The 27,947-nt window shown below is 44.2% G+C and overlaps 1 protein-coding gene and 1 long non-coding RNA gene across 5 annotated transcripts; one reads left to right on the forward strand and one right to left on the reverse strand.

The window, feature by feature from the left end:
* Nucleotides 1-466: 466 nt before the first annotated feature.
* Nucleotides 467-16,815, forward strand: ZCCHC8 (zinc finger CCHC-type containing 8). 2 transcript variants are annotated; one of them, XM_081175332.1, is made up of 14 exons: nucleotides 467-929; nucleotides 2,799-2,841; nucleotides 3,953-4,027; nucleotides 4,586-4,691; nucleotides 6,216-6,293; nucleotides 6,657-6,760; nucleotides 7,273-7,338; nucleotides 8,602-8,665; nucleotides 9,048-9,190; nucleotides 11,115-11,257; nucleotides 13,082-13,206; nucleotides 13,932-14,015; nucleotides 15,050-15,164; nucleotides 15,344-16,815. In XM_081175332.1, exons 1-14 carry the CDS (start codon nucleotides 482-484, stop codon nucleotides 16,159-16,161), a joined length of 2,412 nt encoding a protein of 803 aa, XP_081031458.1. In that variant the 5' UTR covers nucleotides 467-481; the 3' UTR covers nucleotides 16,162-16,815. The 2 variants fall into 2 exon arrangements, with proteins under 2 accessions (XP_081031458.1, XP_081031459.1); XM_081175333.1 differs by having other exon boundaries at nucleotides 8,605-8,665.
* LOC308576203 lies at nucleotides 14,694-27,772 on the reverse strand. 3 transcript variants are annotated; one of them, XR_014003137.1, is made up of 5 exons: nucleotides 27,615-27,772; nucleotides 25,975-26,000; nucleotides 22,588-22,761; nucleotides 15,686-15,838; nucleotides 14,694-15,188 (listed from the first exon to the last, which is right to left on the reverse strand). It is a non-coding gene; the product is annotated as an uncharacterized lncRNA (long non-coding RNA). The 3 variants fall into 3 exon arrangements; XR_014003138.1 differs by lacking the exon at nucleotides 27,615-27,772 and having other exon boundaries at nucleotides 25,975-27,152; XR_014003139.1 differs by lacking the exons at nucleotides 25,975-26,000; nucleotides 27,615-27,772 and having other exon boundaries at nucleotides 22,588-25,944.
* Nucleotides 27,773-27,947: the final 175 nt, after the last annotated feature.

The raw sequence follows: 27,947 nt of genomic DNA on the forward strand, positions 1-27,947 counted from the left end.
TACCTCTATCAGAACATGCCTAGTGATTGAACCTGGGTGGTCTGTTGCTGCCCTATGCTTTAATGAGAGAGACCTGACAATAGTGGAAGAAAAGGAGGGTCAGTTGCTTGGTTCCTGCTTGTGATGTAACCAGGTTCTTTTTGCTTTTTGCCACTCCTGAAAGTGGTGATGCGCTTCAGGTTTGTGGAAGAAAAATTCCAGGAACTGGAAAAATGAGATTGTAGCTACTCTGTTAGTGAAGACATCTGCTAGTATGTTGGAGAGCATGGATAAAAGGGGTACTCGTTTTCCTCCTAGCTGTACAAGTTAGTAATTCCTACACAAGCCGAGCTACCAAGAAACCTCTGCAAGAAAAAGCACACAGGAAGAGGCTGAGCAAAAAGAGCTGCAGCTCGCCCCCCCCCCCATTGCGAGTCAATCTCCGCCAGCCTGCGCTGCCGGAAGCTTGAGAATCGGGCGGAAGTGCTTGGCCAATCCCAGCATGCATCGCTGCCCCCAGCCGCTCTCCCAGTGTGAAGTTCGGGGCTGCGGGTACCGTCCGGCCTCGCTGCATTGTGGGAGTTGTAGTCGCCTGCCCGAAGAGCTCTGGCGACTGAAGGCCTTGCGTGCAACTGCGGCCCTTTCCGAGGTGAGGCCGGGGCCTCTCGCCGCCTTGCCTCTCCGCCCGGCGGCAGCTTCTTCCGCAGCGCCTGGCCGTGCGGCCGGCGGGCCACGCGCGGCCGGCGCCTTCCCTCCCCGACCTAAGATGGCGGCCGAGGTGGACTTCGGGGACCAGGAGCTCTTCCAGCAGCTGGACGCTGGCGAGGCGGCGCCCGTCCCGGCCGCGCAGCCGCCCGGCACCCGCTTCGAGGAGGCCGGGGCGGAGACGGAGGAGCTCCGCCAGCGGCTGAGGGAGTGCCAGGAGAGCGTCAGGGAGCTGCAGGCCGAGAATATCCTGGCGGGGGAAGCAGGCCGGCCCGGGGGCGCCCCCTCCCCTGAGCGGAGCCTCCTTCAAAGGGGCTGGGGGGGCGCCGGGGCCCAGTGACATCTTGTGATCTATCTTCGCCCTTGTAACCCCCCCCCTGCCCCATTTGTAATCTAGAACTTGCGGTGGTTTCAGTGCCGTGGCTTCGGCTGTAGTTGCAGAAAGTGTCCGGGACTAGCCTCTTGCAGCAGAGACACAGTCCGGCCCCCTGGAGCACGAGAGCTTATTCCGCAAGTCTCTGTCTTCAGGGTTGGCCCGGCCCAAGACGTTTTGCTGCCTGAGCGGGGGTGAGGATTTTTGGCAAAAGGATACTTAAGTAAATGCTAAGGTACTTTGCATTAGCAAATGTTTGGCTGCCCTGTGTTGGGAGTTGTAGCCCAACAACATCTGGGCACCAGGCAGACAAAGGCTGCCCTAAAGAGTGATCTAATTTAGTACATTTGTTTTACTTTTATTTCATAAGCTGCTTTGGCTGTGTGCAGTAAAGCTAACCAACTGAATATATTCTATAAGCAATGCTAAGAAGGTTGAAGCTGCCAGCCTTACCTAATAATGTATTTGTAGTTTGCATCCATTCACTGTTACTGGAGAAATTATTTCTGGCACCGAAAAAAGTTTCCACCCCACATCACTGTGCTTCAGGGAGAGCAGGAACAATGAAACTCTCACCTTGTCCTGCTCCTGTTGGAGTGTATAAGACACAAGACTGGCAAAGTTATGTTGACACTTTGGACAAGCATTTCTTCTCCTTTATGGCAGTAAAAATGCAATAATAAATTGAATTTATTCAATTTGCTGCCCCCTCGAGTTGACCAGAATTCCACTCTGCTGATCCTGTCTGTGTTGTGTTTGCTGCAACATATTGCTATCCGCTTGAGAAGTTGTATCTTGGAACTTTGCTGTGATTTTTAAAATTTAATTTTATACTACTTCATCCCATACCACCCCACCTATTTTATCTTCACAACAACTTGTGGGATAAGATAGACTGCAAGAGAGAGTGGCCGCCCAAGATCACACAGGGGCCTTCAGGGCAGAGTGTGACTTTGAATCTGGGTCCTCCCAGTCCTAGGCCAGAACTCTGAGCACTATGTCGTGCAGTCTGCCTCACTGACTTTTTAAATTCCTTCTATTCAAAGTGGTGTATGGTTCTCCCCTGTCCCCTTTTCTCCTTGGCTACAATCCTGTGAAGTACATGAGGTGCTGAATTATCCAGGTTCACCTAGCAAACAGTGCAGCTGAGCATGGATTTGAACACCCAGCACTCTTATATTACACTGGCTTGTCATCGTCCCTCTGCAAATTGTTTTGTGGTTACACACACACAGAGGACACATGACAAAGCTGGGGTGGGGAGAACAGCACCTGTTGAATATATCACTTGTGCAGCTTTTTAAAGGGCACAGGATACCAGATTTCAAAGAAGAAGGCACTGTTCATAAGCATGAATTGTACCAGGGAGGAGTACAGTTCTTCCTTTAGCAGAACTGTGACATAAATGTCAGCAGCCCTAGAAGGATGTGGCCTGAAGCGTTTGACAAGGTATTCATTCAATTCTGCCATCTTCAGGCTTCCCTTGTGATGCCTTCCTTCCTTCATGTACATTGAGTACCATGAGTGGGTTTCAGCAACTCTCTGATTCAGAAGTGGGGAGGCTAACGTACTTTCCTTTAACTTTCATACCTACTTTTTATATGTCAAATAAGCTTACATCTGGAGCTCTGGTTCTAATTATTATTACTGATTGAGAGTTCAGAACGGGGCAGTCATAAATTATTCCAGTCATTATTCTGAAATAGTAGCATGACTTGAAATTCCTTAACAAATAATTAACATCATGAACTCAGAAGAAAATTGAATATGCTGACTCGACCAAGGTATGTGTAAATTGCTTCATCATCTGTGATGTTTAGTACATTGTTTAAAAGTAGATATGTGTAAGGATTTGGGCATGCCCAGTGTGATTCCAACCCACCCACACAATGCCAAAGCATAAATTGCTTGTGGAACCCCTTTCAGTTTCCAAACTGGCTTGCCATGTTTTAGATGTATGATGTAATTCATACTTTATGTTAGTACAGTGGTGCCTCGCAAGACGAAATTAATCCGTTCCGCGAGTCTCTTCATCTTGCGGTTTTTTCATCTTGCGAAGCACGGCTATTAGCGGCTTAGCGGCTATTAACGGCTTAGCGGCTTTAAGAAAAAGGAAACAAACTCGCAAGACGTTTCGTCTTGCGAAGCAAGCCCATAGGGAAATTCGTCTTGCGGAACGACTCAAAAAATGGAAAACTCTTTCGTCTTGTGCGTTTTTCGTCTTGTGAGGCATTCGTCTTGCGAGGTACCACTGTACTTTTAAAAATGTTAGGTAATTTTTAAAACATGGTTTGACCTGCTCCATTTATGGGGTGGGGCACAAAGCCTCCTTGAGCACGTTAAGCTAGCAGCATGGTTTTATGGATTAACTGGGTGTAGCAGAAAATACCTGTCATTTGTTTGTATTGAGTGGTCACAGGGGAAGAGTGCTTACACTTCTTCACTAATATTAAGCTGTAGAATCTAATGTATGTAATCAAAAGAAAATAATTTTGGCTTAGTATGCACTATTCTTAACAAACTGTGATAAGGAGAAAAGTTTATTACTAAGAATGGGGGTGGGGGAGAGAAATAAATAAATATACATATTAAGGTAAAGGACTCCTGGATGGTTAAGTCCAGTCAAAGGCGATTATGGGGCTACTGTGCTCATCTCGCTTTCAGGCCAAGGGAGCCGGCGTTTGTCCACAGACAGCGGGGATTCTAACAGCCAAGCTTCTAATTGGCAAGCCCAAGTTGTTTAGTAGTTTAGACCACAGTGTGACCCGCATCCCTGCATATATTAAAGTATCTTAATGTGGTCAGAATACTTCCAAACTATGTCAAAGAGGCATGTGGGCCTGTCGGAACTGCTACTACCTAATGTAATGGTAGCTTTATGCTTTCTTTTTTTAGTGGACTTACCATTGACGACTCTAAACTTGATGGGCCTTTGTTACAAATTTTATTTATGAACAATACTGTTTCAAAGTAAGTATATATATTTTATATTGGTTAAGTTCAGAATGTTTGTATCATGGGTGCCTTCTAGAGTATTGAGCTTTGAGTGGTGGGTCAGAACCCACTAGTCTGCTGTCCCCCAATATAAGGTGTGTCATGTCTGTAGCTGTGTACCCCAATTTTTTAGGTGTGTGTGCGTGTGTGTATGTGTGTGTTCAAATGAGAACTGGAAACATTGGGTGGTTGGGTAAATAAGCCATATGTAGATTTTTTTAAAAAAGTTAAATTAAAGTTCCCACATAGTAGGTTGTAGTCCCTAGTCTAAGAAACGTTGAAACCTATTGCTCTACAGATATTTAAAGAAAACGTGTGCAACATGAAAGGAATTTTGAATTTCTGCAGTGCTACCAAAACACTGGATAGGACAAATGCCTGTACCTTTCCCCCCAAAGTTTGATCTACAAGCTCTTCCTTCTGCAGAATTGCAGAATAAAATCCTCAGCTTGAGCAGTGTGTAAGAGCAGTCTGTGAGAGAGATGCTTTATAACAAAAAAAGACAGCATATCTATTTTGAAAATTCTTGTATAGGCAATATCATCAAGAAATAGAAGATTTTATATCTTGTTTAGTTCAAAAATATGAGGAGCAACAAAGTGCTGAATCTGACAAGACCTACTTCAATGTTAAGCCGCAGGTATTTATATATTAATGAAATGATCTAAACCTTTTCTTTTATTGGTATCCATTGTTACTATTGTAGTAGACTAGCCCTAATAGCCTTTGTTATTGATGAAAAGTGTACCATGTTTCCTTAAAAGCATAAGAAGTGAAGCACATATGCTACATTTTCGAGAAATAACATGTTTCTATTAATATGACTGGTCTGTCAAAAATGTCCTGCTGCAATGTGCTAACTGGTCATGTTCGAGAGTAGCACAGTGTATGATGCCACTGCTCCATGTGAAGATAGGCAATACTGAGTCAAACCATTGGTCCACCTAACCCAGTATTGTCTATCAGGACTAACAGTAGCTTCCCAAGGCCTCAGGTAGGGGACTTTCCCAGCCCTGCTACCTGAAGTCCTTTTCGCTTGAGATGCCACTACATCCACTGAGCTATGTCCATCCAGTGTGCACTCAGAGCACCTGTGCACACATGGCCTTCCCTGTTCACTTTGTGGAAGAGGGCATCACTATGCTTATAGGAGGTTAGAATCATAGAATCATAGAATCATAGAGTTGGAAGAGACCACAAGGGCCATCGAGTCCAACCCCCTGCCAAGCAGGAAACACCATCAGAGCACTCCTGACATATGGCTGTCAAGCCTCTGCTTAAAGACCTCCAAAGTAGGAGACTCCACCACACTCCTTGGCAGCAAATTCCACTGTCGAACAGCTCTTACTGTCAGGAAGTTCTTCCTAATGTTTAGGTGGAATCTTCTTTCTTGTAGTTTGGCTCCATTGCTCCGTGTCCGCTTCTCTGGAGCAGCAGAAAACAACCTTTCTCCCTCCTCTATGTGACATCCTTTTATATATTTGAACATGGCTATCATATCACCCCTTAACCTCCTCTTCTCCAGGCTAAACATGCCCAGCTCCCTTAGCCGTTCCTCATAAGGCATCGTTTCCAGGCCTTTGACCATTTTGGTTGCCCTCCTCTGGACACGTTCCAGTTTGTCAGTGTCCTTCTTGAATTGTGGTGCCCAGAACTGGACACAGTACTCCAGGTGAGGTCTGACCAGAGCAGAATACAGTGGCACTATTACTTCCCTTGATCTAGATGCTATACTCCTATTGATGAGGCCCAGAATTGCATTGGTTAAGCTAAAGACTTCAGAAAAAGCAAAGAGAGTGGATTTTTAGCTGAAATTTGAAGGGATGGTGGGAAGGGGGGAAGAGTTTATTGATCGAAGAAAGTTAGGATATAAATGCAAGAATTTTTTTAAGAATCCTGTAGGCTGGGGAACTTGTTGCCTTCCAGATATTGCTCAACTCTGGAGTTGCCCATCATTCCTGACAATAGGCCATGCTTGCTGGGACAGAAGGCATTGGAATCCCAACAGCCTCTAGAGGGCACCAGGTTCCCTATTCCTGATACAAGTGTTCTGGAAGTGAGTTCAGGCATAATGAGTTATATAGGAGAACACTCATAATTATATACTTTGTTGTTTGATAAATATAATCTTAGTTTCCCAAACTGTGATTTGTCTTTCTATTAGCCTTCTAGTTTTATGTTGGAAGAAGACCATAAAGTGACAATCTCAAATACATCAAAAAAAATCAAGGAGGCCTTTAGTGTAAGTTACTCCTTTGCTTTGTGGTGTTTGTGCTTGAATCCTACATTTTAGATTTCTGAACCATAGCATTAGAAAAGGGTTGACAAGATGCTTAAAGAGCCATGTAATTCTCACTGTATTTAATTATTGTTAAGTTGTTGTAATTCTTGGAAGGCCAAAACTCATATTAATTGGCTGGGCTTTTAGTTATGGGTGTGTAAGATGTAAGATCTTGTTTGTAAAACCTTAAAACAGGAGAACCTTTATTGTAATGTACTTAATTATATCAAAATATATATTTGTGAAATATTTAAGTACATTTTTTAAAAGGAATGTTGTCTTTCAATCTGATAAAATGCTGACACTTTTTGACTCTTTCTACAGGTTGTAGGAAGTGTTCTCTATTTTACCAATTTTTGTCTTGATAAACTGGGGCAGCCTATATTAAATGAAAACCCTCAGCTGACAGATGGATGGGAAATACCCAAGTATCCTATTTAGTTTAATGTCCTCCTCTTTTCCTGCTATCAATGCAACTTAATCCAATCAGTACTAAACCAGATTCAATCTACATATTTTGAGTCTATTAACTACGTAATTGTGGTGTCATACGTTACAGGGCATGCCCTTTTTGGTGAAACATTATTTCTGGTGATTGGATTTCCTGCTCTGCTTAAAGATGCTATTGGGCTTCCATGCTATATTTCTCAATAGTGGAGTCAGGCAGCTGACACACTACACTGATCAGGCTAAACCCTACTATTAAAAGATAGCATGCTTTCAACAATGAGGGAGCCATCCTTTCAAGCAGAATCTTGCCTTCATGGTATTGATTATGAGTCTCATCTTACCTTTCTTAAGCAAAAAACAAACAAAATTAAACTTTGTAATAACAATTTATACCAAAACACTTCTGGGTCATAGCCATCATGCATACACAGACACGTAAACCTCGGTTTTTCTGTTTTCTACAATGGCAATTCCTTATTGAACTCTTAAGATACCAGCAAGTTTTCACGCAGATTCTTTCTCTAGATGGACAGGAGATACAAGTAAAGCCTAAAAGGTTTGTATTTCTCTAAATCTATGAAAATTTCTAGTTAAAAAACTGAAATGTGCTGTGGTTGATAAGTAATGGATATGACTTAGAATGAGAGCAAAGTGCAGATTAAATTGCTGACATAAAGAGCACCCTTCATGATGTAACAGCTTGCCAGTTTTAAAGCATTTTGTGATATTAAGTGTGAAGTGCAGCCTCTTATGACCAAAAGTATTGGGGGAGAGGGAGCTGGAATGTTCTGGGTGCTTTGAAGACCTTATTCAGGCACATCCAAAATAACTATAGCAGCCTTTGCCAACCTGGTGCCCTCCGGACGTTTTGGGCTACAGCTGTCATCAACCTCAGCCAGCACAGCCATGCTGGAGGACACCAGGTTAGCAAGAGCTACTCAGACCTCGCTGTCCATCTTCCTGCTCAGAACTCTCGTAAAACTCCATTTCCCCCCCTCCTTTAATTAGATAGAAGCACAGATAAAATCTGCTAGGAGACAGGCTTATTAACTTTCATTAAGAATTAACTAGATGAGTCCTCAAGTAGGGCATTAGAATAATAGATTGAGCCAACATTTCATGAACAATTAAAAATAAAAATTTACTCCTCAGCTTTATAATTGGAGAGGGCCATGTGCCTTGACATATCTTAAGATAGACTTTTAAGTAGTTATTTCCAAAATATTTTGAAAAGCAGTGCACTGGTGCAAATGAAAGTTGAAAGTGGCCTTCTCCATAATGGCCAAAGCATGAAAATAATTGTTTCATGCACTGACCCACTCAGTTTCCTCTCACACTTCCTGATTCTCACAAACCATGGTTTCCCTTCAAACCTGAATTGGAAGCCACACTTCCATGGTTCAGGCACACCGTTTCTACCTGCTTTGGGTGTTATGGCAAATTGTGGCGTGGTCTGTGGGAGGGGTTGCAAGAGAAAGAAGGAACACAAAATCACAAAGTCCATAACAAGAAGTCCAACTATGATGTCTTGGATCAGAGCACTTTTTTTCTTTTTCTTTCCAACATCCAAATTTCCACTACGTACTACTTTATTTATTTGTCAGACTGTTGTAGCATAGTCACAAAATGTTTAAAATGTTAAGATGACATTGCTGTTAGTATACTTCCTCCTGCATTCTTCTGCGCTGTCACAACTGGGTTTGGTATATTAGGCATGTGGGTGACATTTTAAAAAGGCTGTTGGAAATATGTAATGGACCCACATATTTGTTAAGTCAGTATTAAATATTAGTGTTATAAACTGTTTACTTTTATAAAGCAGGCCAAAATCTCACTGCTTCAATTGTGGCTCTGAAGACCACCAAATGAAAGATTGTCCACAGGTAAAATATTCCTTCTGATGTTCTGTCCTCAGAGCACATTGATAATCAGATATAGATTGCCGGTAATTTGGAAGGATTCAGTTGGGTTTTGGTAAAGCTGTATAATCCATTTGAATATTGTTGATATGTTTTATATCTTAAGACACATATTTTGCTACGTATGCCCCTATTAAAATATTCTAGGGTCTTTTAAAAAACAAGTTTAAACAATTGTATTCAGCAACATATATCCTCTGTAAGGCCAAAACTTTTAAGTATCAAATAGTCCAACTCTGTATAGTACTAGGCAGACTGTTATTCCACAGGTGAATCAAGGGAATTTGTATGTGTAGCTTGGTAGCTGGTAATGTCCTGATTCCCCCCCCCCCCAACTACATTTTAGCCTCGAAATGCTGCCCGTATAAGCGAAAAAAGGAAGCAGTTTATGGATGCTTGTGGGGAAGCAGGAAACCAAAACTTCCAGCAGCGGTACCATGCAGAAGAAGTTGAAGAAAGGTTTGGAAGGTTCAAACCAGGAATAATTAGGTATTTTCTCTCTCTCACTGAATATAAATCAGCCTTTCCCAACCTGGTGCTTTTTGAAAGCTTTGGACTACAACTCATATCAGCACGGACCAGCATGGCTGTGCTGGCTGGTGCTGATGGAACTTGTAGTCCAAAATATCTGGAAGGCACAAAGTTGGAGAAAGCTGAAAACATGGGGGCAGGGACTGGATGGCTCAGAACTCCTGCCCTCAGGTACCTGGTTTTTACTAAATCTAACCGAATATTGAAAATACCTTTAAAATGTTTTGCTCACTCTCATTTCAATATTTGCTACTAGCACCAAGATCTGCACCTGCAGTGGCTCCACCCAGGTCTGCACCTAAGACTTCAAGGCCCACTGCAGTGGCCTCATGATCACATTGCACCCAAGACAAGCGGAGTGCAATTTTTTATGCTGAAAGAAAAAGCAAAGTGTGGACTACAAGTAAGGCGAGGTGCCTGCCCCACCTAAAACAGCTGAAGCTGCAGCAGGAAAAGACTTAGACACAATACTCATGGGAGAATTTGCAGCACAGCATATTTCACTTAAAACCATGATTATGGAGACATGGAAGGAGCTGATAACCCCTTTGGAAAGAATGGTAGATGCAATAGTGGAGAAATTTGCTGGCACCACCGAAACCATCTCAGCAGCAATGGATCTGGTACACTTAGATGAAAAACATTAAAGCGGCTCCTCCGAGAAAATAAGGATACAAAATCTAAGCTGGAGGAGGTGGAAAACAGAGCCCGAAAGCTTACTTTACATGTGAGAGTCATTAAAGAGGGGGCAGAAGGAGACAGTATTATGGACTTCATATTTCAGTGATTCAAAAGTGTGATACCCACCTTAGAGCTACTCAGTGCTTTTTTTCTGGGGGGAACGCAGGGGTACACATACTCCTAAACATTTTGTGAATTTAAGTTTGGCCTCATTGAGTGGCAGTATTTCAATATGAGTAGGAAAATGAGAGTACCCCTAAACTTCCTTTTTTTAAAGAAAAAAGCACTGGAGCTACCTTTGGGGACAAGAGAGAGCTCACAGAGCACTATCAGTCTGTGAGGCACTGTTAAGTGCTTTCACCAATTCAAAAAGGACAAGATTTGGATAGCTTTTAACAAATGTGAAAGGAAGAATATGAAAATCACCCAGTTACAGTGCTTCAGGATTTATCTCTGGAAACAGAATAAAAGAGAAATGTGTCCAGTAATGTTCAAGTTGCAAGAAGCAGGAATATGATATTACTGGGCTTTTCATTTCCATCTGGTAGTCACTACAGGAAATTCAACATTCTCAGCAGCAAATCTCAGAGAACAAATCTACCGGCAGCATTAGTTCCTGAGATAGCTGAATATCTAGAACAACAAGATAGCAAAGATCCAGGAAAAGAACCCAGATAGAAGGTGTACATCATATCTCAAATAGTGCGAAGTAGGAGAATGGGCCAAAGGAGGAGGAGTTCACCCATCAGAAAGATCTCTCCACTGTCAAAGAACCAAGAAAATAAAACTGCTTCAAGGATTGCAAACTGCTTCAAAAAGAGTACTTGCTGCAATTTTGGAACCCTTAGCAATAAAGCTGCATCCAGACCTGGCTGGTATGGGAGTAACATGGGGAAACCCAGCCAGATGGAGGGGTATAAATAATAAATTATTATCTTTATACATTATTATAACAATTAATGGAAAAGAACATATTCATGAAATTCATGAAAATCAGTCTCTTATACGTAACAACAGGCAAATATATTCAAGCTGGACACAACTCTGCAGCTTTCTTATATAATTCCAGCGTGACCTTAAGTTTTCCATCAGGATACAAATCTCTCTTGTTTGTTTTCTTAAAATGTAGCAGACAACTTCCCCAAATAGTGTTGTTCAGCTCCTTCATATTTCTAACAGGATGTCATTTGTCCTATTGCAGTGAGGAACTTCAGGATGCACTTGGTGTCACTGATAAGACTCTTCCTCCTTTCATCTATCGAATGCGGCAACTGGGCTATCCCCCAGGTTGGCTCAAGGAGGCAGAAATGGAAAAATCTGGACTAACACTCTATGATGGAAAAGGTAAGTTTAGTGGTGAGAAGGGCCCTCATTACCTTACTGCAAATGTGTTTTATTTTTTCGTAATAAGAGGATACCTGTCCACTATTTGGCTTTTGACATTGAAAAGTGTTCCACCTTTCTGGTTTCTGACTGTAAAAAAAATAGTTAAAATAGTGTTGTTTATTGTTACAGCCTGTTATATGAGATGTTTGCCTATTGATTCTTTCCAATAATAATGGAAATTCTGTAATACCATTAGATTATCTGGACCCAATTCAATTCAAGGCATTGAAACTACCTTGGCCGGCCTGGTTTCTTGGGAAAGGACCTGGGTAGTGCAACCTTGTTGATTCTTTTTGACTTCAATACTGTTGACCACAGCATCCTTCTCAAACGACTTGTGGGTTGGAAATTGGGGGCACTGTTGTACAGTGATTCCATTCCTACCTTCAAGGCCGATTTTAGACAGCAGCAATGGGGGACTATTACTCAGCACACTGAGCTCACTAGTGGGGTTCCCGGGGGGGGGGCAGTCAGTCTCTTGTCCCCTGTGATTTTTAACATCCATATGAAGTCACTGGTAGATGTCACCAGGCCGTTTGGAGTGAAATGTCAAGTGTGCTGATGACACCCATCTCAATTTCCATGTTCCATCTGAATCAGGAGTGCCAGTTCAGGTGTTTGAGCATTGCCTGGAGGTAATGAAGGGCTGGGTGTGAACCAATAAATTGAAGCCGAATCCAGACATGAAAGTAATATCTGTTGTCAATTCTAAAGTTCAGCAGTAGGGAGATGCATGTACTCCCTTGGAAGAACCAGGTGTGTAGCTTGGTGGGTACTACGTTATCCTTCTATGTCATTTGAGACCCAGTGTTATGCTGTTCCTTGATAGGGATAACTTATCACAGTGATCCATGGTCACTTCCCAGTCCATGTCAGGCTACCCTTAAAGATCATTCGGAAGCTGCAGCTAGTGCAGAACACATTAGTGAAGCTGCTAGTGGATGTATACACATTCTGGCTGGCCTTGAAAGATCTGCACTGGTTATCAGCCCACTGTGGAGCCCAATTTAAGCTGTTGGAACGACACATAAGATTTTCAACAGTTGGTCAATACACACCTTTTTACCCAGTGCTTTGGTTGAGTAGATGTCTCTCCTCTTTTCTGTGCTGTTGTTCTAATATTGGTTGTTTTTCTCATTTTATTTTCTGATTTTAATGTACATTGTATTTATTTGAAACCTGAAACACCCCTCCCCCTGGGATTGTTTGGGGTGGATGGTAAGTCCAAATATGATAATAAACAGTTATTATATGTGTGATAAGACGAGTGTGTGGCTTAGGGCACCCCCATGTTTTCAGAGAAAGTTCCATTGTTACTAAAATTCATTGGAACAATCTATGGATGCATTGATTGAGATTCCTGCATTGTGGGGAGTTGGACTTAATTGCTAGATTTGTAGCCAATGAAGTCCTACTCAGAGTAGACCTGTTGGAATGAGTGTGCCTAAGTCATGTTCATTAATTTTAATGGGTCTTTTCTGAGTAGGACTAGCATTGACTACAACCTTAAATAAGTACCATAACCCAAGCTTGGGTGGTTTATCTTGGGGTTCTGGTGGAGTGGTGCTAAATTTTTCAGTTCTGAATATGTGGTGCATAAATAATGACTGGTTGTTTCTTTTGTGATTAATTATACAATGTTGTTTTGCTTCTTATCACAGAATCTGTGCATTCCAGCACCCTGTTGTCAAAGTGGTTAGAAGCAACCGGAGCTCACCATTATATGTGCCAAGTCCTCTTTTGTCAATAGTATCAGTAACTATTTGTGGTGTTTTGTTACAGCATCTCCTGGTGGTGAAACAGAGGCAGAAGAATATTACCAACAGAATTGGCGTGTCACTTATGATGTCTCTAAGTTGATAAACTATCCAGGTTTTAATATGTCCACTCCGAATGGAGTAACAGATGTAAGTGACTAGTTTTACACTTTCATCATCTCCTTCCTCCAAAGAGTGACATACGAATTTCTTTTACACGTTATCTGTATCTGACAGTCCTTTCAAAATTTATTTGGAGGGACTCCCTGCTTCCACATGAACTGCCCTGGCCTGTATCTGAAGAAGTGTGCATGCACACAAAAGCTCACACCAAGAGCAAACATAGTTGGTCTATAAGGTGCTACTGGAAGGAATTTTTTAAATTTTTGTTTTGACTACGGCAGACGAACACAGCTAACTGCCCTGGCCTTGAGATGGTCCTCAGAGGCCCTCTCCTCTGGCCCACCATTAATGCAGACCTGGTTGGTGGGTACCATGGACTGGGCCTTTTGACAGTGGTTCCTCAACTTTGGAACTCCCTTCCCGAGGAGGGTTTCCTCATTGGTTTCTTTTATGCAGACCTTTCATGTGCGTTTTAGTCTGTTCTACTTTTTAACACTAGCTTGGTATTTCAGCTCCCAATGTTTTTATATTCTAAGCTGTATTGTCTTGTTTTTAATTTGTATTGATATATTATGTCCTCACCTGTTGTAAATTCTGTGTTTGGAATACACATTTATTAAATATTTTTCTTACAGTTCATTCTTTGCTTTCTTCCTCTTTTTGCTAAACACATATATGCAAGCAAGTTTTCTAGTCCTGCACGTTGATCAGCATCTTCTTTTACTGATAGCCATGTATTTATATTCCTGCAGGAATGGAGGATGTTTGGTTCCGTACCCCTTCAGCCCAGTCAGCAGAAGGATATCTTTGCCCACTATCTTTCTACCTATCATTCGGTGACTATATTTAAATGTGCTTGTGAAAGCTGCATGTATTGATGTTTCCAGTTAACAATCATATTTCTAGTTCTGCATAGAATTCTCTAATTTATGATAGTAAAAAGCATACATAGGTCAGAGGAACATGTATAGGTGTACATTTCTGTAGATTGTTGCCATGTTTGATACTTGTCTTCTGGTGTCTTTATGTCATATTTTGTTCATTGGTTTCAATTAGTTACTTTTCCATTAGCCTGTCTCTAGGAACCCTTTCAGGGTTGAAGAGTGCAATAGGAGTTATTGAAATCTGTTAACATAAATCACATAAGAGCTAGGGTCCCTGATGGGAACACATTTTCAAAATACGGCAGTTGGTTGCTTTGAACTCTTTCGAACCATTTTAACCACCTATGATAATGTGAATAAAGAGTGTGCAGTTCTATAACCAGAAATATTAGTGGGCAGATTTAAATTTAGGGTTGTATCCAGTGTAGTGGAATCCAGTGTAGCATAAGTTAGAGGAATACTTGTTCTGCTGATGTAATGTTTTGCACCAGCAAAATGTTGTGCAAGAGAGTGTTCCTAGCAGGTTGCTGATAATGTGCTGCACAATAGATTCCTTGGTTATGCAACATTAAAACTTGCCCATCTGCTAGTGCAAGAGCTTTATGCTAGCAGACAGAGAATGCTGGAGGTAGTTCTTAGTATTTATTTTGCAAAATAGCAATGCATACATACATACATTTTAAAACAAACCTAAATCCAAGCAGTGTACAGTATATAAATTTCCAAGTGCTTTCCAGTTCTTTTGGTACCTTTAGAATCATTGGCCAGACTTCTGGAAGTCAGAAGCAGTAAGGAAAAGGGATGGAAATTGCCTTTGTTTAAATGCTTAAAAAAATAAACATTGAAAGCTCAGAGAAAGTGACCCTGTGAGGCCGCCTTCTCCATGGCTGTGGCCCACAGAGCACATGAGCACCTTCCATGAATGTATCTTCATAATCATGTTGAATACTCTTAATCTCTCTTGTTCCTTTGTGATGCTTCTTTAGTCAAGCCCAAAGTCCAGCAATAAAAGATCTTCATCTCACCAGAACGCTCATCATCCAAAAAGACAGAAAGGAAACAGTGCTGAAGTATCATCAGCTGACATGGAGATGGATTCTGGTAAGCCTTTCAATACTAATAAACCTGTGCAATAAATATAGTTCATAAAATAGCTTTAAAACTTCCTTCTTCCCATCCCTATTAAAAATTATGATCCACCATACCTGTATACCAGCTTCCATTGAAAACAAGATAGGAATAGGGATGCTTACTAACAGTTGCTCTTTTTCTGATTTCAGACTTTGAAGCTCCACACAGTTCTCCTGGTTATGATAGCTTCCAGTTCCAACCTCCACTGCCTCCAGGGTCACCACTGAATGCCACTCCTCCCCCATTGCCACGTGGGACCCCTCCGTGTACTCCCCCCAACATTACCCCTCCCCGGCTTCCTCCATGTATTCCCCTACCAGTTACCCGTGATACTCCACCTTTGACTCCTTCCAGTGATTCTGCTCCACTGAGAGCAGAGGGCTCTGCTATGGATGAAGACACTTTGACTCTGGAAGAGCTTGAGGAGCAGCAGCGCCTCATTTGGGCAGCCCTGGAGCAAGCAGATAGTGCAAACAGTGACTCTGACATACCTGGAGAGAATCCTTTAACAGGAAACTCTGTAGCCTCATCACCGTCTCGAATTGAGTCAGACATTTTCCCAGAAGAAATAACATGCAAGAAGCTGGATGTATTGGAACTTGGGACTTCAGACAACAGTGAACAGGTACTCAAAGCAGAAGAGTCTGAAAAGAAACAGATATCAGGTGATGAACTGATTGATTTGACAGACAATGAAGAACCGAATCCCATGGATTCTGAAGGCAGTGTTGAGAACTGCCCCTCAACCTCAGTGTCCAGGGTAAGCCACAGTGACTCTCCTGTGGTCATCAGTGCTGAGGTGTCCAAAAATGCCAGCCCTGTCCCTGACATGAGCAAGTTCGCTGCTGGGATAACACCTTTTGAATTTGACAATATGGCTGAATCTACTGGGATTTACCTCCGAATAAGAAGTGTGCTAAAGAACTCTCCTAGGAACCAGCAGAAAAGCAAGAAGGCTTCCTCCTAGGTGTCCTATTACTACTGCAGCACGGTTGCACCCAAAAGAAACCGACTGGCCAATTAAGATGGGATACTACTCTGTACTTACTTTATAAATAATGACCAAGTAAGAACAGACACATTGAAAGCTCCTGCTTTGTTCCTCCTATAATTATGTTACTTGTTTTAAAAAGTGCAGTGTACAGAGCTTCCATTTTGACTTCAGGGCCTGTTGCTGCCTAAAACCAATGTTTCTGCTAATATAAGAAAGTGCTACCAAGTGAGTTAACTTTTCTGAAAATGTTTCCTGAATATGAGTTAATCTTTCTGACCCTGTTTGACTTGTGAAGTTAGAGCAGCGGCAACTGCAGGATTTTGTCTGTGCTTTCTGCATCACTGTAAACCAGTTTATTCTCAGTAGTTTTTAAAAGGTTCTCAACCTTTTACATGGTTTCCCCTTCATTTAAAATAGAAAAATTGTAGCAATGAAATGGGAATAATCAGGGGTTGTTTCACAATTATCCCTGCCCTTTTTGAAGAGTTTTATAAGTAATTTATGTGGGTCAGATTTTTTTTAGTACTACCTTCTTTCTTCTTTCTTTTTAGTAATGTCCCATATTTGAACTTGCTGTACATACATATTGATGCTTCTGTACAGAGGTTTAATAAAAAAAAATCATAACTTTTTTGTATGTAAACGTTTAGGTAGACTAGAAAAACCTACCGCTGGAAAACTGAATATGAAAATCCTGTTGTGGTTGAATCTTATACTCCCTTTTTCTGCCTTTAAATAAATAAATATTAAAGCAGAAGTGGGGAACCTTAGGCCTGGGGGGTCAGTTGTGCCTTCCTAGGCCTCGGCCATTGGGACTCTACTCAAGCCACGCAGCCCTCCCCATTCCACATTTCTCACCAGCCCTGCTGCACTCCCTCCTCAAGTGCTTTTGCATGTTATTGAATGGTAAAAATCAGCCTCTTGCTTGCCTGGATGCAGAGCTGTGTGGTGTAGCCTACTGTACAAATGTAAAAGTCACACTGTTTCTCCCCTCCTTTGGCCCTGCCCACCACAAGCAGCCCCCAGGTGGTTGCTCATGAGGAAATGAGGCCCTCAGCTGGAAAATAAGTTGAATGCCCTTCTCTAAAGTTGCATGCATACATATGGCAAAAAATGAATGCATAATTAGCTGCTTGTACATTTGCATGCTACCTTTCTTTTGCCATGAAAATGAAGGTGTGGCATTGCATGGATAGTCTCTCAGGAGCACACTGCAGGTTTGTGTGCAGCTGTCCCGTCAGTGCCCTTTTTCCTCCTTGCGCAAAGGCTCCAATGCAGGCACCTTGGTTATTTGGAAGACTGGTGTCCTCCTGGCCCTTGGAGGAACCTGCCCTATGGTTCAAAATATAGCTGAGCTAGCTGTTTTCAAATATGGACATGCTGTGCCATGTCAAATTAGTTTTTTACTTCACTTGCTTAAAGGATTCTCCAATGATGTGTATGGTCATTCTCAATGGCATGTGTGAGGCCTCCACCACAACCATGGATTAGGCAAGACGGGGCCTAGAATCCGTGGAAGTGCTGTATTCTTCCTACTCTTCCCCCTCCCTTTGCCTGCCTCGCTGAGTAGAGATTCCTTCTTCAGCTAACATGGTTTTCCTTCATCTATTTTCTTACTCTTTATTTCAGCCTTTATAGGAAATTGTTCTCCATTCCTTTTGCCCAATAATAATAATAATAATAATAATAATAATAATAATTTATTATTTATACCCCGCCCATCTGGCTGGGCCTCCCCAGCCACTCTGGGCGGCTTCCATAAAAACCAAAAATACAATAAAATATCACACGTTAAAAACTTCCTTGAACAGGGCTGCTTTAAGATGTCTCCTGAATGTCAGGTAGTTGTTTATCGCTTTGACATATGCTGGAAGGGCGTTCCACAGGGCGGGCGCCACTACCGAGAAGGCCCTCGGCGCTGGACCTCAGCGTCCGGGCAGAATGATGGGGGTGGAGACGCTCCAGGTATACTGGACCGAGGCCGTTTAGGGCTTTAAAGGTCAGCACCAACACTTTGAATTGTGCTCGGAAACGTACTGGGAGCCAATAAAGGTCTTTCAAGACCGGTGTTATATGGTCTCGGCGGCCGCTCCCAGTCACCAGTCTAGCTGCCGCATTCTGGATTAGGTGTAGTGTCCGAGTCACCTTCAAAGGTAGCCCCACGTAGAGTGCATTGCAGTAGTCCAAGCGGGAGATAACCAGAGCATGCACCACTCTGGCGAGACAGTCCGCAGGCAGATAGGGTCTCAGCCTACGTACCAGATGGAGCTGGTAAACAGCTGCCCTGGACACAGATTTGACCTGTGCCTCCATGGACAGCTGTGAGTCCAAAATGACTCCCAGGCTGCGCACCTGGTCCTTCAGGGGCACAGTTACCCCATTCAGGACCAGGGAATCCTCCACACCTGCCTGCCTCCTGTCCCCCAAAAACAGTACTTCTGTCTTGTCAGGATTCAACCTCAATTTGTTAGCCGCCATCCATCCTCCAACCGCCTCCAGACACTCACACAGGACCTTCACTGCCTTCACTGGTTCTGATTTAAAAGAGAGGTAGAGCTGGGTATCATCCGCATACTGATGAACACCCAGCCCAAACCTCCTGATGATCTCTCCCAGCGGCCGCATGTAAATGTTGAAAAGCATGGGGGAGAGGACAGAACCCTGAGGCACCCCACAAGTGAGAGCCCAGGGGTCTGAACACTCATCCCCCACCACCACTTTCTGAACACGGCCCAGGAGGAAGGAACGGAACCACTGTATAACAGTGCCCCCAGCTCCCAGCCCCTCAAGACGGTCCAGAAGGATGCTATGGTCGATGGTATCAAACGCCGCTGAGAGATCCAGCAGAACTAGGAAACAGCTCTCACCTTTGTCCCTAGCCTGCCGGAGATCATCAACCAGTGCGACCAAGGCAGTTTCAGTCCCATGATGAGGCCTGAATCCCGACTGGAAGGGATCCAAATGGTCCGCTTCTTCCAGGCGTGCCTGGAGTTGTTCGGCAACCGCTCGCTCAATCACCTTGCCCAGGAATGGAAGATTTGAGACTGGGCGATAGTTGGCCATCGTGGCCGCATCTAAAGATGGTTTTTTAAGAAGCGGTTTAATAACCGCCTCTTTCAGCGGGTCTGGGAAGGCTCCCTCACGGAGGGAAGCATTCACCACCCCACGAAGCCCATCGCCCAGTCCTTCCCGGCTAGCTTTTATAAGCCAGGATGGGCAAGGATCCAGGAGACAGGTGGTTGGTTTCACTCGTCCAAGCAGCCTGTCCACATCCTCGGAGGTAACAGATTGGAATTGATCCCACTCGACTAGACAGAACTCTAGCACTCTCCCGCCCCGGCCCTGCTCCCACGGTGGAGTCTACTTCTTCCCGAATCTGAGCGATTTTATCTGCAAAAAACTTTGCAAAATCATTGCAGGAGAACATGTGGCCCGTACTGGGCCCCGATGCTGCAGGCGGTTCCGCTAAATTGTGAACCACCTGAAAAAGTCTCCTGCTGCTGTTTTCTGCAGATGCAATAGAGGCGGTGAAGAAATTCTTCTTCGCCGTCGCTATCGCCACTTGGTAGGCTCGACGTTGAGCTCTAACCTGTGTCCGGTCAGATTCGGAATGAGTTATCCGCCACCGGCGCTCTAGCCGTCTCAACGATTGTTTCATTGCCCTCAGATCCGTGGAAAACCATGGGGCTGTCCGGGCTCCATGCAATCGGAGAGGGCGCTTCGGAGCCAAACAGTCAATAGCCCTGGTTAACTCCACATTCCAGCGGGCCACCAGGGAATCAGCTGAAAGGCCATCAACATGGGATAAAGCATCCCCTACCACTCTCTGGAAACCATTTGGATCCATTAAGTGGCGGGGGCGGACCATCCGAAGTGGTCCCACCTCCCTGCAGAGGGGATGGGTCGCAGAGAAGTCCAGTTGCACCAGGAAGTGATCTGACCATGGCACTTCTTTCGTTTCGCTTTTACTTAGTGTCAGATCACCAACATCCATAGAGGTAAACACCAGGTCCAAGGCATGTCCACGGCTATGGGTTGGGCCAGACTTATTCAGGGACAGCCCCATGGAGGCCATGCTTTCCACGAAGTCCCGAGCGGCCCCTTGTAAGGTCGTGTCGGCATGGATGTTAAAATCCCCTAGGACGACCAAGCTAGGTGTCTCCAGGAGAACATCCGCCACGACCTGAAGCAGCTCGGGCAGGGAATCCTTGGTGCAGCGGGGAGGTCGGTACACCAAAAGGAATCCTGTACCCCTCCCCGCCCACATGACCTGGGTTGCTGTGCGTAAGAGAAACCCGGTGGACAAGCAGCGGCAAGGACAGGCCCATCTGCCTCATCCAACCAAGTCTCTGTTACACATGCCAGGTCAAATCCTCCATCCATGATCAAGTCATGGATGGCAGTGGTCTTATGAATCATTGACCTGGCATTGCACAGCAGCACCTTCAGGTCATGTGGGTATCCCTTGCTGATTCTAGTATCCATCCGGTCAGGACCAGACCCGGAGGCAGGGATAGTCCTCAGACAACGACTAAACCTGCCTCCTCTGTAATGACATGGTCTGGTCTTAGCGTAACTCCTCCTCCTACCCGTGATCACTGAGATCAGTTGTCCCAGTGCATCCCCCCCTGTGGAACATGCCGCAGCCATTTTATGGGCTGGGGCCCACTCCCCGGCAGCCCTGAACCCTCCCCCTAAAAACAAAATAACACCTTAAACAAACAAACAAAACCAATAAAACAATACAAACAAAAAATGTAAAAATTACAAAAACATCAAAAAAATAATAATTCCCCAAGCCCAACCAAACATCCATCCCACCCCCACCCCCCACATACAAAAAATCCAAAGAAAATTTTTAAAAACATTTTAAAAACACTCTGTGCCTCTCCGGCAGTAACAACTGTCCTAGTGAGGCCTGTCAGGCCCCGCCCTGGGCCAGGTGGTAAGTGGCAGGGAGGAGCAGGGCCCTCAGGCACTCACTCAGGGGAGTCCTCCTGGGCAGCAGGCCGCAAGCAGCACGCAGTCCTTATGAGGCTTCAGGCCCCGCCCCAGGCCAGATGGTAAGTGGCAAGAGCAGGGCCCTCAAGCACTCAGGGGAGTCCTCCTGGGCAGCAGGCAGCAAGCCGCACGCAGTCCTTATGAGGCTTCAGGCCCCGCCCCAGGCCAGGTGGTAAGTGGCAAGAGCAGGGCCCTCAGGCACTCACTCAGGGAGTCTTCCTGGGCAGCAAGCAGCACGCAGTCCTTCTGAGGCCCCAGGCCCCGCCCCAGGCCAGATGGTAAGTGGCAAGAGCAGGGCCCTCAGGCACTCACTCAGGGAGTCTTCCTGGGCAGCAGGCAGCAAGCAGCACGCAGTCCTTCTGAGGCCCCAGGCCCCGCCCCAGGCCAGATGGTAAGTGGCAAAAGCAGGGCCCTCAAGCACTCACTCAGGGGAGTCTTCCTGGGCAGCAGGCAGCAAGCAGCACACAGTCCTTATGAGGCCCCAGGCCCCGCCCCAGGCCAGATGGTAAGTGGCACGAGCAGGGCCCTCAAGCACTCACTCAGGGGAGTCCTCCTGGGCAGCAGGCAGCAACCAGCACGCAGTCCTTATGAGGCTTCAGGCCCTGCCCCAGGCCAGGTGGTAAGTGGCAAGAGCAGGGCCCTCAGGCACTCACTCAGGGAGTCTTCCTGGGCAGCAGAGCAGTCCTTGTGAGGCTTCAGGCCCCGCCCCAGGCCAGATGGTAAGTGGCAAGAGCAGGGCCCTCAGGCACTCACTCAGGGGAGTCCTCCTGGGCAGCAGGCCGCAAGCAGCACACAGTCCTTATGAGGCTTCAGGCCCCGCCCCGGGCCAGATGGTAAGTGGCAAGAGCAGGGCCCTCAGGCACTCACTCAGGGAGTCTTCCTGGGCAGCCCTAAGCCCACTCATCCCCCTGAGAGGGCGAATACAGTCATGGGAAAAGAAAGTACACCTTTGAATTTTGTGGTTTTACATAGGACATAATAACCACCATCTGTTCCTTAGTAGGTCTTCTACCAGGGCTCCAGCTGCTTCTCTCATCTTTTCCACTAACATCTCCTTGCTGGAAATCCACTGATGGCTACAAAGGCCGCTCCATCTCCTTTCTCCAGGCACTATAAAATGGACATATGCCTCAGCTGAGGCAGCATTTGAAGGAAGGCTTCTCCAGAGAAGGGCCCAGTAGATCCATTTTACATTTCTATCGCATCTTTTCCTGCAAGGAGCTCAAGGTGGTATACATGGTTCTCCGCTCATTTAATCCCCACAACAACCCTGTGGGGTAAATTGGGCTGAGAGGCAGAGACTGGCCCGTGTGCGCTTCATGGCTGAGTGCAGCTATGACTCCTGGTCTCTCGGATCCTCGTCTGACACTGACCACTATCCTCTAACGATCCACGTACCATGAATGCTCCTCCTTGGATGAGAGTAGGACGCCTCCAGCCCGTCCTGGGCGTGTCTTGGGTTTGTGCCATACCTTCCAGTGTTTTTTTTTTCCAGGGTGGCAGGTAGCTCCTTCCATTTGCCTCAGCGTCTTGCATTTGGCACTTCTGTTTCTTTGGCATTCATCAGGGGCTCTGAACGGAATTGAAGATGTACTGATTAAGTATTGTTAATAAGAAAGTACATAGTTTTTAATTGTATCCATGTTTAATTGTTTTTCAGATATTGTTTTTCTTTTGTATGTTTTTAGTGGTTCTTGTTTCTATCTGTAAGTTGCTTTCATTCCTGTCAGGGGAAAATGGCAGCGGGGTATAAATAAATATATTCTTAATATCATGCATTCTAGGTTACATGACCGACCAATCACTGAAAATAAAATAAAAAGCCAACTCTGAGAAGTGCTTGCATCTGAAGGGTTAATTGGCTACATTACAGGAGATTTTAAATGGGTGGAGCAGTTCTAACTTTGTTTGAAATTGCCCATGCTATCACTGGTTTGTGTGAACTGTGGCCTACTTTTGATTGGCAGCCGCTTTCTTTGGTCTCCAGTGCCTTTCCCATAGAATGCTCTAAACTGGAGATGCCAGGGATTAAATTGAGGAATTGGGGGCGTTCACTCTTTGATGGAGTTGCTCAGCTAGCCAACACAATGCTAGGAAAGAGGCCTGAGAGCCATGTAGCGTGTGTTGGTGTGTTCCTGCAGATCTTTTGAACTATGCTTCTCATCATCCCTGGAGAAAGTTTTCTGCATGCAAGACATACGCTCCACCATTGAGTTACTACCATTCTGTGCCAATCTTCATCTCATGTCTGAACCTGCAAAGTGCAGGAATTAAAATGTTGGCCTACTTTGTAGCATAGCAGTTGCTGCAAAGGTTATTTGAAAATATATAAAAAATTATTTGACTGCTTGAGTAATTAGCATCCCTATAGTTTCATTATTGCTCCAAGGCAATTTAGATATTAGGGAAATTAATTTCTATCTGTTGTCATGTATGTGTACGTTTATTTTTAACATTCTGTCCAGAACTCTTAAATAGTATATTACCAAAGCTAGACTTTGTTACTCTTTCTGTGCACATACATAATAGTACTGTTATTTTTTCTGGTTTCATTCCTCCTGTCTTTTCTTGCTTTTTAAAATATTTGTTCGGTTTCACATCTTTTACAGTTCTCTATTACATAATGAAGCCTTGTCTATTGCAGTGAGAGACCTTCATGGCTGACTTTATTAACAAGTGTGTATTTTCTCCCTTAGGCTGTGGGTGTGTTCTATGACAATCTAGGCCAGGTAATTAAAGTGAGTGAGTAATAATGCTTGATCTAAGTAAAAGAGATGTGAGCCTTGAAGCTTTCCCACACAACTTTTCTAATGCCATTCATACCTGGCTGATAGCTCTCCTACCACATAAACTTGATGGTGATTTATGCAGACCTGTTGCACTACTTTAAATGATTTGAGCTGTGAATGGCAAAGGTTCCAACCCAGCTAAAGTGGTGACTTAAGTCCCTTTGAAAGAAAGGGGGCTTAAGTTACTCTCCATCCACACTTTTGTCATCTGCTTTCTACTATTTTGTATTGGATCTATTATCACAGGTCTGAGCGCTGTGGTTTTTTCCTCCACCGCTGAATTGCATCTTAAGAAATCCCTGAAAAACAGCAGAAAAATAAAAATCAAGGAACACTACTATTAAAAGAGGCAGCATAACACATGATGGGAATGGGAGGGCATCAGGTTGCCAAAGGCTGGGCTTTGTGTTTTTTCAGCTTGGAAAAAAAGGTGTCTACAATGGGGATTAACGGGTTTATAAATTTATGTGTGGTGTGGAGAAAGCCAATAGACATTCCTCTGTCCCAAAGAACTAGAACTTGGGGTCACCCAGGGGAATGAATGGTTTGGAATAGTTACTCAAACTACAAAATTAATGGATTGAGTTGCCCCATGGAGTGGTAATGGCCATTAACGAAGGTGGCTGGATGTGGAGAAAGAAACAACTATATAGAACCTCTTGAAGGGGCAGGCTTTGGACTCTCAGGCACTGGTCAGCCACAGCAGACATGGCCGTTTCCTTTCCTGCCCTTGATGCCTTCTGCATTTCTTGGGGAAGCAGGATGCAGTACTGTTGTTGTTGTTGTTTAGTCGTGTCCGACTCTTCGTGACCCCATGGACCAGAGCACGCCACGCAGTACTAGATGAACCTTTATTTAGTCTGATCCAGCTGGGCTCCTTTTATGTGTTCTTGAAACTTCCATTTTCAGTAGGCTTGCTCCCAAGTCAAAGGGTGTGCAGGATTGTAACGCAAATAGCTTGCAACAGGTGTGCATGTTGCTGATCTATATTTTATTCTTCTTCTAAGTCCATTGCACGTGTTTATTCACCCTTTCAAAGCCTCCAAGTTTCCCTTTCAGCTTCTTCAGGGATGAAGGCATTCTCTCTCGTTGCCAGGAGCATAAGAATGAAGCCTGTGCTGTGCATTGTGGAACAAAGAGCTTTGCTGTCCAGGCCTGTCAATGTGGCAGCACTTGCCAGTACCATATTGACTCCAGGAGTGAAAAGAACATCTGCTGAGGGTTGCATAATATCATTCACTCCCACTTTTGCTGAAGCGCTTACACAGTGCAGATGTAACCAATATTTAACAACGCACATTAGAAAGCGCTCGCCGCATCTTTTAGAAGAAGGAATTGCCATGTTGTTTGATCAATTTATTGGCATTGCCAACTTACTGCTTCTTTGCCGTGCACAAGGTCATAATGTGCTTTTGAATGCAATCAGTGTTCTGGCTCCCTTTTTACCAAAAGGTAATGGTGGGTGCGCACGCGCGCGCACACACACACACACATCAAGAGCAAATGCTTTGAAGCAAAACTGCTCAAATTTATTTTGGAAGTGCTTATCCTGTTTTCCTCTTAGAGGCACAAAGACCCATACAATAAATAATGCAGTTCCCGGTGTACTTTGAAACTCCTCTCGTCTTTCTGCTGTTGCTCTGATCCAGTGTTTATTTTCCCCATGGCTCTGCTGCCAGCTTAATTTGTTTTAGTTTGAGCACCTCTGGAGATTCAGAGTCCAGCTTTGCAAGCATCATCTGGCTCGTGGGGGGTTGTTTTCCTGCAAATGACTAACAGAATATGTGTTAATTACTAAAAACATTTATGGGTCCATAACTTTTGTGGGCTTCTTTGGAAGGTTGCCCTGAACCAAGTAATTTCCTTAACTTCATGCTATTGTTCTTCCATATTTAGTAATGTCAGACAATTAAATGTGTTACATTTTTCTTTGTCCTCTGTACACACTAAATAAGAATATTGTTGCACAGCTATCTATAGAGAAGTGGCTACTTACTGCTTCGTCATGAAGATGGTGACTACCTGGAAAGATGAAGAAACAAATACATTTTGTCTCAAGAAAAAAATATCTACAATTGTTGCTGATACAAACAGGTAAAATTGAGGGGCTGGTGCCCCTCTGAAACTGTTTAAAATGGACCAGCAATAATGATATTATTCTGTAGAGTTGAACATTTTGAGAGTGTTACAAGAGGAAAAAATGAAGATTTAAGCAGCATCCATATATGTACTTGCTTGAATATTAGTCTCCCATAATTATTTTATTTTGTCCAAAAAGTACATAATCACCCCCCCAAAAAACAGACAGGAATAAACCTATCCTGATCCCCCTTTTGTTTGTGTGTTGAAGAATTGCACTCTGTAAACTCTTGTTGCTTATGCTACAGTTATACAATACTGTATCTGTAGGCAAAAAGAGGAACAAAAGGTGGCAGAAGGTAGTTGCATTGCTATGGGGCTTGCGGCGGGGGGGGGGGGGCGCTTCTCAGTCTTCAGATTCTGCTTGGCCAATTGCAGGGGGAAAGAGCAGGGGGTGGTGATGTATATATCTGCTCAAACAGCGCAAGACACAGGAATTTCATGGCCATGTGGCCACTGAGGATAAAGAGACTGCTCCCATTTTATCTGTAGCTGTGGGTTTTCCATTGTTGTAAGTGACAAAGAGCTGCCTCCCTCTGAAACTGTTTATTACATATCTTCTGCATTTTCACCATCACTACTATTTTTTAAAAAATAAAAAGCATACTGTATTGATCCTACTCATTGTCACTGATGTAGATGAATAAAAGTAAAGCATCCCATTAAGGTGTTTTTCTTAATCAGCCCAGAACCATATTGGTCTTTAGGAGGAAAAGGGTTAATTTAAAAAACCCTTACTCTGGTGTCTTCATGTGGCATGAATTTCCACGCTGACCTGAATTCTAGTGCTATAGTTCAGTATGGCATAACGTAGCTCATGTCCCTAAAGACCAGTTAAATAATCAATTTTGCCATTTTCTTTGGCAATGTTTCAAATGTTTTCCAATAGCACTTGGTGTGTTTTAAGGTGGGAATTCTGGCTGATGAATCCTCCTGCCAATTTCTCCCTGAAGAACAAAGTCATTGCTTTTATTTAAAAAACCAACACCTACTATTCTGCTGTCTTACACATAAATCAGTGGATTTTTGCAAAGAAATGTGCCCACCCTGCTATCTTCTGCTGTCTGCTACTTTGCTCTGCTACTTTGCTCCAGCTGAAATTCAGCTGAAATAAGCCCTATAGAATTCAGTAGGACTGACTGCAGGGTAAGTATGTGTCAGATTCCACTTGTTAGCCAGCCTGTCTGCGGTGAAAATATTCCATTCAAATCAATAGGATGTACATATGGCTTGCTGATTCGTTGTGAGAAAAGTAGGAATGGATGCTTTACAAAAAGAGGTTGTAGGGGAAACAGAAGCCTCACTGAAATCAATAGGATGTGGCCAGGGTTGGTCCTTCATAGAGAAAGTGAAAATGAAGGAATTTTTAAAGGGGAAGAGAGAAAGGGTGGGGAAGAAGCTATATTGATATAGCTAATTAATTTATGTTTAGGTTTGGGTGGGCCTATGAGGAAACAAAGTGGGGAAAAGAGGATTTTTAAAAAATAGAACTTCTACTGAAAGAGGATGTAAGCCTTGCCTGCTGAAGCCCAGAGGTGCGATCCTGGCGTCTCCAGGGGGGTCTGGGGGAGACTCCTGTCGGAAGCCCTGGAGACTTGCTGCCAGGTAGATCTGACTTGGCATAAGGAAAGGAGAGCCGGATCAGGCCGATGGCCCGTCCCACCCGCATCCTGTTCCCCCCGTGGCCAACCTGACCTCTCTTCTGGGAAAGCCGCAGGCGAGCCCTCTTGGCTCCCGGCACCCAGAAGCATCCCTGGCTCCTTGGCCATCCATTAGCCGAACCCTCTTTTCAAGCCGCCCAAGTTCCTGGCCATCTCCAGGGCCGGCCCG

Source organism: Podarcis bocagei (genome assembly GCF_964188305.1).
Source record: "Podarcis bocagei genome assembly, chromosome: 16".
Lineage (NCBI taxonomy): Eukaryota > Metazoa > Chordata > Lepidosauria > Squamata > Lacertidae > Podarcis > Podarcis bocagei.

Excerpts from the sequence above, each read along its gene's own strand:
- ZCCHC8 (XM_081175332.1), top strand. The coding sequence starts at position 482 with ATGCATCGCTGCCCCCAGCCGCTCTCCCAGTGTGAAGTTCGGGGCTGC. Across the intron at positions 6,294-6,656 it reads AAATCAAGGAGGCCTTTAGT|GTTGTAGGAAGTGTTCTCTA; the intron begins GTAAGTTACTCC and ends CTCTTTCTACAG. Across the intron at positions 8,666-9,047 it reads AAATGAAAGATTGTCCACAG|CCTCGAAATGCTGCCCGTAT; the intron begins GTAAAATATTCC and ends ACTACATTTTAG.